The sequence below is a fragment of the Seriola dumerili genome, unplaced genomic scaffold (genome assembly GCF_002260705.1).
Source record: "Seriola dumerili isolate Sdu_G_001 unplaced genomic scaffold, Sdu_1.0 BDQW01001731.1, whole genome shotgun sequence".
Classification (NCBI taxonomy): Eukaryota; Metazoa; Chordata; class Actinopteri; order Carangiformes; family Carangidae; genus Seriola; species Seriola dumerili.
In genome coordinates this window covers 1702-18434 of record NW_019175986.1, presented here as the reverse complement: position 1 = coordinate 18434, position 16733 = coordinate 1702, and the positions used below count along the sequence as shown (strand labels likewise).

General features: G+C 38.1%; 1 protein-coding gene across 1 annotated transcript; it reads right to left on the bottom strand.

Annotated features, from left to right (window-relative positions):
- Window positions 1–947: 947 nt before the first annotated feature.
- Window positions 948–3356, bottom strand: LOC111238900 (prolactin-releasing peptide receptor-like). Its single transcript, XM_022768620.1, has 3 exons — window positions 2864–3356; window positions 2072–2469; window positions 948–1295 (listed from the first exon to the last, which is right to left on the bottom strand). The coding sequence occupies exons 1-3, from the start codon at window positions 3324–3326 to the stop codon at window positions 1068–1070; spliced, it is 1089 nt and encodes a 362-aa protein (XP_022624341.1). The 5' UTR covers window positions 3327–3356; the 3' UTR covers window positions 948–1067.
- Between the last annotated feature and the right edge of the window lie 13377 nt (window positions 3357–16733).

The window sequence follows — 16733 nt, the reverse complement described above, 5'->3', positions numbered from 1 at the left end:
ACTGCGTTCCTCCAAAGAATGTCACCTGGCTTTACCGTCCCCGCGTTACACAAGGCATTCCTCTCAGTCCAGAGTGTTCTCCTCTGTGGTTCCCCGATAGTGGAACAAGCTACAAAATGATATCAGAGCAGTGGTATGCCTCTCTATCTTCAAGAATCTCTTGAAAACTCATCTCTTCCGAGAGCACCTCCTCTCCTAACACCTCTGACACCCTAACATGCAAGCATTTACTATGCACTTACAGTTTACTTCTTTACCTGATCTCTTTGCACTTATTGAAGAGATGTGGTACTTAGTACTTACACCAAGGTCTCCTACTGCAATGGAGCTTTAGTGTTGTCCCTCACTTGTAAATCGCTTTGGATTAAAACTGCTACCAAATGAGTAAATGTAAATGCAATATGGCGATACAGTATGTAATACAAGAGAGACATAACAAAAAATAAGAATAAGATTTTGAAGCACAGACATTCAATAGCAGGGGCAAAATAAAACAATCACATTGTGTCTTTTGCACATGTCCTCTTCATGGTCTGTAATCCATGTCTGTGGAGAAGAGTTCATTGTTCAGTCAGCTCCCTGAAGCATTTATTGTTCAAATCTAACAAGGCCCTGTAACCAGTGTAACCACCCCTGGTCTCAGCCTCCAGCATAACAGAGTCCCTATGCCTAAGGGTCTGTTCATGCCTGTGCTTTGACCTTTTTAAAGCTGCAGGATCTGCTTAGTGTAAGAAAAACATACAAATCCCAATGGATGGTTTAATCTTCTTGATCATAATACTAAACTAAACTACAGTCTGGTCTGGATCCGTGCCTTTGTCTGTTTGTCATATGTGACCTTATTTAGTCCTGCCTCTGAGGACACTGTACAAGAGAGGACTAAATGTGTTGAAGTCAACAAACACTGGAAAATCGTGGAGAAATCTGGTTTAATCTGGTGTAAATGTAATAAGCTGTTGTGTTTTCCTCAGTGCTAGGGCTGCAGGTGTTAACTTGTGAGTGAAGGACGGGGCTCTGTATGTCAGCAGATGATGAAGCAGTGGTATCGTATCTGGCACAGTTGGAAATCAGCTACTGGACGTCGCTCTCTCCACCATTGCCCTCTTACTTTTGCGACAAGGACAGAGGTAGCCTTTCAGGTGCATGCGTACTTTGCTATGCAGTGAGGCATAGATGAAGGGGTTGTAACATGCAGAGCTCATAGCCACTAAATGGCAGCAGACTTGTAAGACGTTTATGTAGCGCTTCCCTATGATGTGGAAGTCTGGGTCCAGGTCCAGCAACAGGTTCAGGACCTGCACAATGACATGGGAAAATTTGTAACTGCACTGGGTAGTACTGCAAGAACAAAAACACACACACCATTACTGCACTAATGGTGTGCTGGCGTGATTACATTTGTGTTGAATGCTAATACTGAATTACTCCATGTGACAACCTATGCTATCAAACCTGAGAGACAGAGGCCTATTGCAACATTTCCTCTTTCTCATTTTAGCATGTTTCACTAATCATAACAAATGCCATATTCTTGTAAACATGCTAGAGCCTTGCAGGACTTGCAAATGTATCTGCAGTTTGCATGAGACCGTTGTGAAACATGACAGCACCACAATATGCGATCTGTGTGTTTAAGCAGTGCCAGCAACACTTTTGTGAAATGGGCCACAGGTCTGTGCAAATCCACTTCTTCCATTAACATGACGATGAAATTCTAATCTTTTAACCTTTTGCATGGCTCATTGTGGACATAATGTTGGTTTTGTAGACACAATATGCATGATGGTGAGCTTCTGTGGTTAATGATGTATAAAATCTAATAATCTCATGGACAATTAAAGCTTCACTCTTTTTTTATTACTTCACAGCTGTCAAGTTTATGATTTGCTAGCAGACATCTATGAAAGAATGTAAACTTGATTTGCCTCCTAAGCCTCTGCCACATAAAAATCTTCTTCAAATTCCACATGAACTGAACAGTTTAGATAAGAAGTAAGAGACAATGATAGTCTGGCTAAGAATGGCTAAAAGTTCGGCTTTGATTTTGGATCTAACATAGTGTTTGACTCACCTGCAGAGGCAGCCAACACAGGGCGAAGGCCAACACTGAGGCCACCAGCAGAGAGAAAGTTTTCTTCCTCCTCTGGCTCCAGCGCTGCTGGCTGTTGGACTGCTCCCCAGGCACTGAATAGCGTCTTAGGCTGACAGTAATGGCACAGTAGGATATGCTGACTGACAGCAGCGGGATCATATAGGAAGCTATGAGAATGAAGCAGGAATAGAGCAGCCGCAGATTGCCGCTATTTGGCCAGAATTCCTCGCATACAACCAAGTCGATACCACTTGGCCGCAGGTCTAGGTAGCGTGTGTAGAGAGACGGTGGTGCAGCCAGGGCCAGAGATATAAGCCATACACCCAGAGTCACAGCACCACAGCCCCACACAGAGATCCTCCTCCGTACTGGATGAGCTGAGACAGAAAGGAAAAGAAGTACAGACATAGCATACAAAAAAAGCATGAAAGCAGTACATTTATTTCACACATGAAAGCCATTATGTGTAGAAGTGTGACTTAAAGGTCTTTCAAATTAATCGGATAGCATAAGATTTTGTTTGTAGAAAAATTAACTGGTACACTCTTGATTGTGTTGATTTGAAGCCCGTTGATTTGAGCCCATTGATATCAGACCCAATCTAAGGGTAGGTTGGGTCTGAAAGGGGAGTTATCACAATGTATTGCTGTTTACCACAGTGTCTTTTTTTGGTACCAGCACCATATGGTGCCAAAGAGACACATTTTCAAAATCCTTTTCGTAAGTTTAAGAGTGACCACTAAGCATTTACAATCATGTTAAGTCCCTTACCTACAACAACATAGCGGTCCACAGCAATGGCAGTGAGTGAAAGCACTGATGCAAACACAGTGGCACATTGCAGCAAGGGGACCAGGTGGCATAGGGGTCTCCCAAAAGCCCAGCCATGGCTGTCAAAGGCATAAGATGCAGTCAGTGGAACGCAACTCAAACACATCAGCAGGTCTCCTGCTGCTAAGTTACCGATGAAAAAGTTGGTGGCATTGTGGAGTTTCTTGTCAGCCAAGATACAAGCCAACAGGAAGGAGTTTCCAACACCAGCCACGGCCACTAACAGGCAGTAGAGAGGCAGGAAGAGAAGTTTGAAACGTAGAAGAAGCTCCATGCCTATGAACATGTCCAGGGGGTCACTGTGGTTGAGTCCTTGGTGTTTGCTGCCATCTAGACTTCCTCGTCCTGTTTCATGGCTGGTGTTACTTGTCACACTGAAATCCTCATCAATGAAAGTATCCATGTCTCTGCAGACCAACCTAAAATGAAGGGATATGCATTATCAATAACAATTTTGATGTGACATTTTGATTGATCACTGGTCACTATTATATATCACAAATTTATTCTTATTCCCGTTGATATTTCAATAACATTGATGCTGTGAAAAACACAAATAATAATGATGAAAAATGAAAAATAATGACGCAGCAACAAAAATGTGAGTGACTGATGTTGCAAACTGCTGATCAGATAAAAACAAAAAGGCACTGCTTGGCCAAATTCCACAAGCCATTTATTTAGCTGTGAACGACAACTAGAGCCCCGATTTTTCTTCATTGACATTTTGGCATATTGGCACCTCTAAAAGTATGCCGAATTAGCTATTAGCAATTCCTGTCTGCACTGTCCCCTTGGGTGTACAGACGACTATCACAATAAACTTAAAACATGATGATTTTCAAACAAGTTTTGGGGGTTCACAGAGGTGCTTTCCCTGAGCCGATTCATTGTCATTCGTGATGGACATCTGATATCACTATCAAACTGTAGGTCACACAGAATGTATAAACATGAGTGTTGTGTTCAGGTTTGAGCGTTATGAGGGTTACGAATTTTTGGCGCCCATCGCTGTCACTCACGTCATATCGTTTCCTCCCCCACTATCTCTTATCAAAATCTTTAAAGTGCATAGAGTTTCTTTGGAGCCCTTCAGCTGCTGTTTGACTCACTGCAGGGACTGGATGTGCTAGTGAGGTATGCTGTTTTGATCCAGAAGCCATCATAAAACTGCTCCGTCAGTGAGTGATAATGATCCTACATGAAAGAGGGATAATGTTCCACTTCATCCTCACAAGAATTTCTTCTTTTTTTCATCTTCATGCTAGTGCAGTGGTCTGGTTTATTGGTGCATTGACCGTAGAGCAGACTTTCTTGTGTGTGAAGAAAAAATCTGTTGCATTTTAAAAGAAATGACTTCTTATGAGAAATGTTTTCACTGACTTGTCCAGAGAGCAATCTAAGATGATGGCCTTTTTTTTTTACGGGCCGTTGACTTGTGATGTATCATGCATTTGGAATATAGTGCACCCTGGTGCCTTTTCCTTCAAACAGCTGTTAAATCGTATTTCTGGCAGCTGCAGGAGCCCAGCCATAAAACTATCATAAGGAGGACAAATTATTGTGGTCAACCCCCAAGACTTAAACTGATTTGGTCTGTAAGAATGTAAACTGTTAGTTATGAAAGAGGTTTTGTGGATAATATATGGAGATTAGTATTTTCAATCAATTATCACAACTTCTTTGGCAAGTTTAAAACATAAAAGGCTTCAGGAACACAGAAAAACATTTCAAATTTTGAGAGGTAACAGAAGTCCAATATGAGAAATGTGTCTGTGTTGGGAAACCTAGAGAAACAGTGTCTAACAGGGGGCTTGTTGGATCCATAGATTGTGGTTGGATGATGGAGATGGACTCTAAAATGTATGGTACAAGTAATCTTTCCAACACTTTTGGGGAAGTGGTAAAAAATATGCAAATAAGATTATATTGCAATTATTTTTGATAGCTAATTCAATTGCGATGAGTTACAATTTAAGTGGCAATGGTTATTTTTTTCATTTAATTTTCACTGAAAAAATATAAAGACTGAAGATGTGATTTTTGCTGGGGCCTGTACCAAACAAGGATGTTCTCTTACATCTGGAGAATATAACTTGTGTGTCTCTGTGGCACCACAATGCCTTCATTTATTATGGTATGTTTTGATACAATTTACTTGGATCAAAAACTGCAGCTCCTGTGATTGGGATATTACACTTGGCCATGTTGTGATTTTGAAAAATAAAAAATAAATCCTGACCTTTATTAGTGCTTCCCATATATAGAATATATTCTGGCGGCCATATAGATTTTTTTCTCACCTAAAGGATTTTTAAAATTTTCTTCCCTTAAATGTCTGTGTGGACATGCAGTTGAAAGTAAAGTTCATATTGATTAACTTTCGTGTTCAGAAATAAGCACATGAATGCAGTGCTGTTTTTCAGCCAACTCATAAGATGTTGTTGCTTTCCACCAATCCACAACCCTGAAGCCTAAAATTCTTCTTTTTTTTTTCCTTTCATTTTCTATTCTGCTGGACACATATTGTCTTCTGGTGTCTGCAAATAGATTTATGATCAGCTGAAATGGCCTGACATATTTGTGAATGAGGGCTAGATGTGGCACAGAATGTTTAAAGTGATATTCCAAACTGACCGAGTGCATTCAGAAAAGACTGGAGGAAATGTGACTGATATTGGATAGGACAGAGGAAGATGATGCTGCTGAAATGGTTTAAGAAGTTTCTGTTGATGTTCTGTTTCTTTTTTCCCCTAATTTTCACTTTAACTTGCTCTCCTTACTGTGGTCTGTGATGAAGAAACTACCAACGTTTCCATCCTCTTTTGGGATTAAACTGATTGCAGTAAAATGCACATGCTCTATTTAGGATCTTACATGTTACTATGTTATAGTTTGCCAGACTGAAGCTACATATTAAATACTACATAGGTCTAGCTATATAGTTTGCTGAGGACACTGAGTCCATAGTCTTCCAGGGTGGCCAGCAATTCTGTATGACTGGACCGGTTTTTAATGCTTCTAAATGAGCTCACATTTAAACACAGAATATAAGCACCAGAATACTGAACTTCAGCATTTAGCAAACTTTATATACTTTCTAACCTGCAATTAGCCATTTCTTCAAGATCAACATATTTGATTTCATATTTCATCTGATGCAGCATTTAAGTTAACGCTACGTTCTACTGTTCAGTCACAAGCTGTTTGCTCCACAATGGAAAGAAGCTCAGTTTTAATAGTGATTTCATTATTTTTCAACCAGTGACCAAAGTTTTAGGCTGACTACTCAATGGAAATGAATAAGACGAACTATGTGTTCAGACAAACCTTGAGGCAAATTTTTGAGGTGGAGTGGTTGCATACAAAGTCAATGGAAAGATGCAGTTAGGCACAAACTTTCCACCTCCACACTGGTTGAAAATATTTCAGCTTGAGCAAAAGATATGCATATACATGTGTTCCATGGCGTTAGGAATCTGCTTCATGAACACTTTGGGGGTGAATAAATAAACGTGCTGACATTTTATAATGATCACCAAAGTCAGTAGGATTTATCTTTGGGGGCTTTGAATGTCTGTAAAAAAAATTCAAAGCAAGTGGTAGTTCAGATATTTCAGACAGCATCAAAGACTGACGCTGTCATCCCAATAGACCCATGCTGCTAGAATGATAAAAATCTGAATAAATAAGTGTAGGAACATAACCAGTGCAGGATGGGTGACTAAATGGTTTGATAGGAATATAAATAATGTGGCTCACATGCTCTAACCTTTCAGTCACCATGCCGAAATCCAAATGAACACCAGTGGGAGATTTTAGGCCAACATGTTTGACAGTCCAAGGGTGCTCATCTGGTTTTACCAATTTTATCTGTTTCTACTGTGCGTAATAGCAGAGTGAACAAAAAAGTCCCTGTTTAAACCCACAAGAAGCTGCTGCAGAATGCTAAGTTAGGCAAGTAAAGCAGTTTTATACATAATTTTGAATCACGTAAAGCAACACTTTAATAAAGTCGAGGTTGAGAAAGGTGATGAGAGTACAGGTGTGTTGTTCCACCTCATTGCTGTGAGAGGAAACAATGCAGATAGTTTCATTCCATGGATCCACTGCACTGATTCAAAATGTGTAGCACATCAGAGCAATCAGTTTGAAGGGCATATTAGAAAAAATTGCATGTCCAGATCAAAATCTGTTAATAACCATTACTTGCTGAGCAGCACTCCCCACTATAGATGTAGCTTCTCTTAATGGCAGATGGCATTGTGTCTTTAATTTTCTAGTTTGTCATGCATGTGTCCACGATCAACAGCAGAAATATGTTTTCTGAGCCCATCTGGTCTCACGCATTCTACATTATCTGACAGCTTGGAAGAAACCCACCTTTGCCTAGTAACGCTGTTACTATGGCCTTTGTGGAAAGCATCCAGACCTGGCAGCTAATTTTTGAGGCGTGATGAGAATTGAGAACCCTCAAAATGCAAAAAAGGAAGGACGGCTCCTGATGACTCCCTCTCACCCTGAATTGCCAGCTCTCTCTTCCTGTTTTTCTTTACATTCGCTTTTTTTTGTTCTTTTTCTTTCCTTCTTTTTTTGATAATTCCTTATAATTTATATAAAGTACTTTATATAAATCTTGCATTTCCATCACTCTGAGGCTTCTAAGGCATCCAAAGAGAGCTGGAGGCAGAGGTTGAACAAAAATGAAACACAAATGATGTCAAAGTTGATTATATGCAGTTGTGATGAGGTGACTTGGTGTTGCTCATTATTTGAAATAGGGATATAGGAAGCCTGCTCCTGTTGATTTGCATTATTGCCACACATGTACACCAGATACAACAGTATAAGAATAATGGTTTGTGCTCTCTTTAATTCAGATAACACATTTCCACAGTACCATCTCCACAACTGATGTGTTCTGTGTGAACTGCAGTGTAATCAAAGTCTGAACCGGGTGCTTTAAGGTGTTTTAAAGTCAGTAAAGTCCACACTGTTGCTAGAATGTCTTTCCTAGTCTGCAGGGCAAGTGATCAACTGCTGACTAAATGTTATTATCTCCTGCTGACCCTTTCATTAAGAGAGGTCAAAGCTTCTCCAATATTATCTGCTCTGCCAAGGAACAACTCATCACAATTTAAGGCGCGCAAACACATGTGTACACATTTGAACAAATGCAGGGAATAGAAAAATCAGCTAAGGTTTTAAGGTCGCTGCATTAGGTTGAATGCGCATTAACAGAGCTCATTGGTTTAGAAAGTGTAAACAACTTTTTTGTGGTTCTTGATGCTGCAGGGTATGAGTATGCATAGAGGTAGGGACAAATACTTATCTACTTGCTGGATTAGCAAGATCGCAAGTTTTATCCCTTTTTTGAAGTCTGTGTTCCTGTTTGACATATAAATGCTTGTAAATGCAGTGCTGTTCAGCTTTTAACTCTGCAATTTAGGCAGTGCACCCATGCCCTTTGGCCTTCATTTATGCTGATGGGATGCTCACAGATGCTTAGTGCCACAGATGCCACAGAGTGCCAGAAAAAATGACATCTTTCACATTGCTTTTGTATTGAAATGACTTCCCTTCTAGTAGAAGGGCTAAGACTTGCATAAACATGCTTTGAAAATCTAGATAACTTGTAATCATGCTTTGGGCAGGGTACATGACATTGACACACGTGCAACAACAACATTTTGTTTCACTGTTTTATAACTGGTCAAAACACAAGAGGAATGAAGTTGCAAAATGATTCTTATATTCTGCTTCATTTCACTTAGAAAAGATTTAGGGAGTGAGTGTAAATCTTTGTGAATGTGCTGCCCATATACATTCAAAGACCAGGGAGATGCTGCACTCTGTGATACCTGCACTGCACTGTTATTTGTCTGTATGTTGCATCTGATCTGTCAAGATTTTCCATGAAATATTTAATATGGATTATTCATAGAAAAATCCTACATGTTGTAAAATGTGAAATTACATTTTTACAGTTACTGCATAAATGAAATACTTCATATTTCTAAAATATGTATATACGTACATACATGTACATAGCATAAATATATAACGCACATAAAGCACTAAACTACCTCACAGGCCACACAAACACGAAGAGTAAAAATGTTGGATAAAATTTTTATGAAAGTGTCTGCAATCATACTGTGTAAGACAAAAAACAAAACTGTACAGTATTGTCACTCACATTATCCACCACATGTATTTCTTATATGTAACATTTTATTACTTAAAGATTGATCAGACCTGTGCTCCTGCAGTTTGGTCGCAGATGCTTTGGTGTTCTGCTCTTGGGCTAATGCTCCTTTGAAAACTCACATATTGAAGTGACAGCGTTTCCATTGGGTATTACATTACTTTGTCCAGCCCCTGTATCTTGTTTGTATAAGATAATACTTGTGAATCAGCAACTTGATAATGGTAATTGATTTTTAAATAAAGCTTCTGAAAAAAGATATTTATGCAAATTGCTCTGCATATTTACATTGTGCAACTTATATGAGCAATGAAAACAAAAAATATAGTGCAAACATTTGAGGAAGCCGTTAGGTCAGTGTTATATTTGTGTGTGTGTGTGTGTGTGTGTGTGTGTGTGTGTGTGTGTGTGTGTGTGTGTGTGTGTGTGTGTGTGTGTCCTTACTTGTGTGACTCTGTAAATGTCAGTGCGTGCAGTGAATCAGCAGATAGATTGAGTATCTTACCTGTGCTGATGCTCACAGTTGGAGATACTGAGAAAATCCCTGTGTCTCTCTTCAGTTCAGCAAATGAGATTATTTTCTCCTTTTCTTTGTCGCCCTTTTTTTCTTTGCTCCTTTTTCTTTATACTTACTGATCCTAAATCTCTACTTACACGTGCTTTCCTGCTGCTTTTATAGAAGCCCACAGTGATATGAAGAGTCAGGCAGAGAGCCGGTGTTGTCTCCCTCTTCACTGAGTGAGAGTGACAGAGGGAGGGAGAAAGAAAAGGGTACCCACATAACCTTTCTCCCAGGCGGTGCCTCCTCCCACCTATTCTCCTTTATTTTGTCAGCATCCACACACATTTGTACCTCACATGTATACACAAAAATGCACACTTTTGCACGTATATTTCGCAACATGCCGTGAACACCCTTGCAGTCCTCAGGAGAGAGGGCAGCCTGTTGTGTTTTATTTTATTTGTTGTATGAAAGCCTGGATTGCCTGCAGATTCTCCCACACCTGAAGAAGAATGAGTGAGAAAATGAGAAAACATGTGGAAAAAGGGACAGAATCACTGTTTTGTCTCCAGAGTAAGGAGGATAATAAAAGTGTACAATTATTGCGACACAAAATAAATAAAAATTGCAGATGCATATCCAAATAGCCAAAGTCCATATAACTGAGGAGGATGTCATCTGAAATATATTTGCATTGTATGCATTATTTACCAATTAATAACAATAAATATATATCTAATTATCTTCACTTTATGTCAAATCACTTCTAAACACCATAGCCACAACCACAGATCAAAAAAATCACATACACGCATGAGGCTGAGTCTCTGTACACCAGGCAGCACTTGTAATGTCATGCACCATCACTCCTCTATCAATTTATCTGCCCTTTGTAATGCAATGCCCCCTCAGAGGAACCCCTGGTGACACATGGACAGCAGCTACAATAAAAGTAGCGCCAATTAATGTTCAGACTGTTTCTCCTCATGTCTGCTATTGCTTCATCTCTCTCTCTCTCTCTCTCTCTCTCTCTCTCTCTCTCTCTCTCTCTTTGTGGTAAAGGCTGCTTCTTATCACCAGTGTGTGATGACAACCTGACACTTTGAGCTCAGAAATGTTCTCCACGGGTTCTTTACTCTAATTTCACATCACATCAATTAGAGGCACCAAATCAATACAAGATGGACCACTCAGTAGAAGACACTATCCTTACAAACCCATGAGAGCTTGGAGCATTAAAAAAAATAAATGCAGGGTAAAAAAAGGCACAGTTAGGGGAAAGCAGCAGATATGGATTGCTATATTTCAGAGGAATTCTGCGTGGTATAGAAGCCTGAAAGAAGAGTCAATGTTTGATTGGTTTGACTAGCCCCTGTGGAAAGCTCACAAAGAGAGGGGGCCTGAAAAGCCTGAGGTATTCAGGAGATTTTCTGCTGCTGCTCTTAAAGATGAGGGGCAAAAATAAACACATAACATCAGAAGTACATAAATACCGGTTTGGTTGTTTGACAAGTATCAAATGGTCATACATTTGAACCTTTACCCAGCTACAATTCTTGTCTTTGCCAACCGCTAAATGTTAGATGTTTGATATATGTATTTATGGATTGTGTTCTAAGGTAATGGCTGCCCCCTGATCATACATCAGCTAATATAATAATAATTATGAAAACTATAGTAATAATTGTAGTAGCTGATGTATGCTGTTTACAAGAGCTGTCTCCAACAGCGGAAAGCAACACCAGTGTTACTTCTTTTGTTTCTATTTCTATCGCTTCTTTTCTTCAATCGATTGGTGTGGCTGGAAAGTCCCATCACTTTCAGATAGCGAGTCAGTTTAGTGTCTGCCCTGAAGAACTGGCGCTGCTCAGAGTATTGTAAATGCAATGATGGCTGAAGCTCTTGGCAAAAAAATTATCAACACCACCTGCAAGAAACTATGTTTGTTCGGCGGCAAGGAAAACTTACAAATGGCCCGTTTAAAGGGGAAATGTGTAGCTGTGGTGACATTTGAAATGTTACAAGGGCCCCAACTACAATGCTTTTTTTTCCTAAATCCTTAACAATACATTGTATTTTATAAGCTTAAGCATTGGAGTAAAAAAGTATATTTCCCTCTTACATTTGATATTTAAAGTGGCACAAAATGGAAGTTGTATACATATATATGTGTACTGTTGCTCTTGTGAAACAGAAGTTGCTTTCTCTTAATTTCCACATTTAAAGTTAAATTACAAAGCAGGTTATTCCACAGTGTGTTGAAGTTTTGATTTTGATTACCACTGAACTCTGGAGCTTTGAGGGTGCAGCAGTGCAGTACATCTGCCTCACTAAATGTCACAGTCTGTCTAATTTTGATTCAGTGCCCCTTAAGGACACCTTTAGCAACAAACAGTCATGGTAGATTAGCTCATCCCATCTTGGCTCTGACCTCCATATGTCTTTATGAACGTGAGCCACCCTCCAGGAAGGAGGGATGCTGTAGAGATAGAAGCAGGGGGAAGAGATGAAGCAGAGAGAGAACTGAGGTGACCATGTGAAGAAGATTAGTAGTTGAAGTGAAAGAAGAGGTATGGTGCTTTTAGAGTATTTTAGAAACAGGGGATAACTCTATTAATTTTAGCAAAAAGCACAAAAAAGATGAAGCACTTTTAGTGACAATAGGAGAGGAGAAGTATTCAGGAGACTTGATTAAAAATAATAAGACAAAATGGATATGAAACAGTGTGTGAGAGCATATGTTTGTGAAGACAGGGAGAAGACAGAGAAAAAGAGAAGACAACAAATAGAGGAATATTTAAATGATGCTACAACTCTTAGCTACAAGTGAGCTCTAGATAAAAGCTAAATTCTGTGTCGCTTTACCACGATTTCATGTTTGGATGCAACCCACATCATGATGTGAAAACACATAGCTCATTTGTGCTTCCTTGCACTCTGAAAGACATTTTCACGCTTATCAGTTTTTTAAATCATTTTTTTTCCTCAGAAAAACCACACAAATTATGCAAAATAGCTGATTCATTAATGGTGTGGCTCCTCGCTGCTTGTGGTAAGCATGAAACAAACAAATCTGTTCCTCAACTGAAAGAAAAAAAAACAGCTTTCTAGGTCTTTTCAACATGAACTGCATATTCAATCTAGATAGCAGACACATTTTCAGTACTTCCCCTGTGAGTAAAATTACTTGCTTAACCCCTGGGAGAAAAGCAGCTGACAGAGGGGAACAAGCATATCCACCAATGGCAGTTTCTCAGAATTACTGTTTTTCTGTATTTCACTCAAAGCTGCAGTTAATTTTTGTCCAACAAGTCAGTGCTGGAGCCAACTGGGGACAGAATGAGCAATGACCCACTGGACAAATTAAGCAGGATGTCAGTTAGATTGTGTTTGAGATCTGATGTGGTTTCAAATGCTTCTGTTAGCTCAGGCACTTGCTGATGTTTATTCTTGCCTGGTATGACAGTGACTGGCTGGGAGAGCTCTGATTTACAGGACACATGGCCTCAACAAAGTCACATCTTAACATATTGGCCATGTTGCGAGGAGCTGTTACTGCCTTGTGAAACACTGGCATAGCAGGCGCTGCAAGTTTTCTGTCATTTTCAAATTCAAAATAACATTGCAGATATTTTTCTCTGCGTCCTGACCTTTTAAATTTATGTCTTGCTGCTCAAAATTGTGGAAAGTGGCCACGTTTAACATGTTTGGGTGGTCACAGCTGGACAACATGGAGATCTGTGAAGATTTTGTTTTGAAATCTATTTGGGGAAAGACTACTACTATTACTGTTTCTTATTAAAGCAGGTGTATTATTCAGAATCATGTAAGTGTTTTTGTATATTTTGACCCTTTACTATACAAACTGTGTATACTTTACATTGCTGCTGAAAAACATGTTCATTAATGACTTTTTTTCTACCTTTCAAGCATCTGTTGGTTTCCATTTGTAACTTTCTATGAAAACCAACTGGTTGGCACTCATAACTTCCTGTATTCTCAGGTTGGTAGACGCTGTTGTGTAATTAGTCAGTGTGTTCACTCCCACTCACCAAACTAAAAGGGTGAAAGCTGTGTTTCACAGGCAGCGTGTGGTGACGCTTGATGGCTGGCTATTTGCGTCAGAGTCAGGGGTGAAAATCTGTCAGCACTATGAACACCTTGACAGAAAGTGGGACTTAATATTGATATATCCCTTTTGAAGCAATTTGAGGTGTCAGGCGTGACAGACTGCAGTACTTCAGATTTCTGCTCTAGTCTTTTGTAACTATTGAGCAATAGGTCATCACAGATCCAATATCATTCACAAGCAGAAGTCTAGAGGAGGAATCCTACAGCCTGTATAGTTTATTAGCACTCATATATAGCTCTTTGTAAAAAATAAAAAATAAAAAAAAAGAAGTAGACTGCAGACTGTTACACTGCAAGCAAATTACAGATTAGATAGAGATAAGTTGCTTTGTGGTCCATAATGTACACTCTGTTCCACTTCCATCATCTCTGAGTGTTTATGTGTGTACATCTTGTGTATGTGTGTGTGAGGCTATAAAATAGTGAAAAGAGTCGAGGGAGCTGCCAGTGATTCATAAACGTCAGTATTTACTACATAGATGCAGACGTGTATCCGTATGTCATCGTGATGTTTGCTCCCTCTCACTCTTTAGACTCACTTTACCTTCAGACATTTGTGGCTACAGCAGTGACAAGTGACAACCAACTCCTATTTGAAATATAATTGAATAAAATAAAAATAACTTTGCCATGTGAAGCTTTGCTGTATGACTGTCATTGCTGGTGACAGCCTGCCTGGAAACAATACAGGTATTTTTTGAAATTCAAGTGATGCTGTTTACTCTTGATGGTTGTGCTTCATTTTGGTTTTTTCTCACATTTTCTACATTTCATATATTGTATGTTTTATAAAAAGTATTTTATGTAAGTTTTTTCAGTCTGTTTGTCAAATGGATTGCCATGACGTTTTGCACTGAATTTATGGTACCCAGAGGATGAATCCTAGTGCCACCAGTGGGTTAGTTTTCACTTATTCTGTAAAATGTCTCAGTTTCTATTCAATGGAATAGCAGAAACTTTTGTACAGACATTTACTGTATAGTCCCCTGATGATTAATCAGATTCTTGGTGATCCCCTGAATTTTCCTCTATCATGTGGTTCATGTTTGAGGTTTTGATGGAAATCTCTTGAAAACTATTGGCTGGATTGCTGTAACATTTGGTACACACATTCATACCACCCTTGTGATCATTTTGGTGGTCAACTGACTTTCATTAAGGATCATCGTGAGGTCAATATGTGAAAAAATACCTGCAAAAAGAATGACATCATTACATAAGTTATTCTTTTTACTCTTATTCCTAGACTGTCTAGTAATATTTTTAAGTGAAAACAATTCCTCTTAAATGTACATTATATTTTGAAGTGCTAAAAAACAGTGAGTGGTTGCATGAGGAGTTTATGGCCATCTTTATAGCACTGAACTGGGATTGTTAATGTGCAGCCCTTTTTATTTTATTTTATTTTAAATATTCATGAAGTAAAAAACATAAAAAAATGTCAGAGTATATAAAGGCATGAGAATGGCAAAAAACGTCATACTATATAGAAAGGCACAAAAATGTGAAAAAAAAATTCATATTATGTAAAGGTGTTGAAAAAATGACATAGTATACTATGGCATAAAACGGCACAGTATAGTAAGGCATAAAATTTTTTAAAAACATCATTGTATAATGAGGCATGAAAGTTTCATATAATTTCAAACTATACTATGGCATAAAATGTCATAGTATAGTAAGACATAAAAACGTCAAAAAACGTCATAGTAGAGTAAGGCATAAAATTGACAAAAAACGTCATAGTATAGTATGGCATAAAACGTCAAAAAAACAAAATAGTATGCTAAGGCATAGAACAACAGATTATAGTAAGTCATAAAAATGCCAAAAATGATATAGTATACTAACCCATTAAAATTGAAAAAAAACATCATAGTATAGTATGGCATAAAACGTCAAAAAAACATCATAGTTTATTAAGGCATAAAAAGTCATAAAAACAACATAGTATGCTAAGGCGTAGAACAAGAGCGTATAGTAAGTCATAAAAATGCCAAAAAACAACATATTATAGTAAGGTATACAAATGCCAAAAAACGTCATAGTATAGTATGGCATAAAACGTCAAAAAAACATCATAGTTTATTATGGCATAAAAAGTCATAAAAACAACATAGTATGCTAAGGCATAGAACAACACAGTATAGTAACTCATAAAAATGCCAAAAAACGTCATAGTATAGTATGGAATAAAACATCAAAAAAAACCAATAGTTTATGAAGGCATAAAAAGTCATAAAAACAACATAGTATGATAAGGCATAGAACAAGAGAGTACAGTGAGTCATATAAATGCCAAAAAACGTCATAGTATAGTATGGAATAAAACATCAAAAAAAACCAATAGTTTATGAAGGCATAAAAAGTCATAAAGACAACATAGTATGCTAAGGCATAGAACAAGAGAGTACAGTGAGTCATATAAATGCCAAAAAACGTCATAGTATAGTATGGCATAAAACGTCAAAAAAACATCATAGTTTATTAAGGCATAAAAAGTCATAAAAACAACATGGTATGCTAAGGCATAGAACAACAGAGTATAATAAGTCCTAAAAATGCCAAAAAATGATATAATATACTAACCCATAAAAATGCAAAAAAAACCTCATATTATAGTATGGCATAAAACGTCAAAAAAACATCATAGTTTATTATGGCATAAAAATTCATAAAAACAACATAGTATGCTAAGGCATAGAAAAACAGAGTATAGTAATTCATAAAAATGCCAAAAAACATCATAGTATAGTATGGAATAAAACGTCAAAAAAACACAATAGTTTATGAAGGCATAAAAAGTCATGAAAACAACATAGTATGCTAAGGCATAGAAAAACAGAGTATAGTAATTCATAAAAATGCCAAAAAACATCATAGTATAGTATGGAATAAAACGTCAAAAAAACACAATAGTTTATGAAGGCATAAAAAGTCATGAAAACAACATAGTATGCTAAGGCATA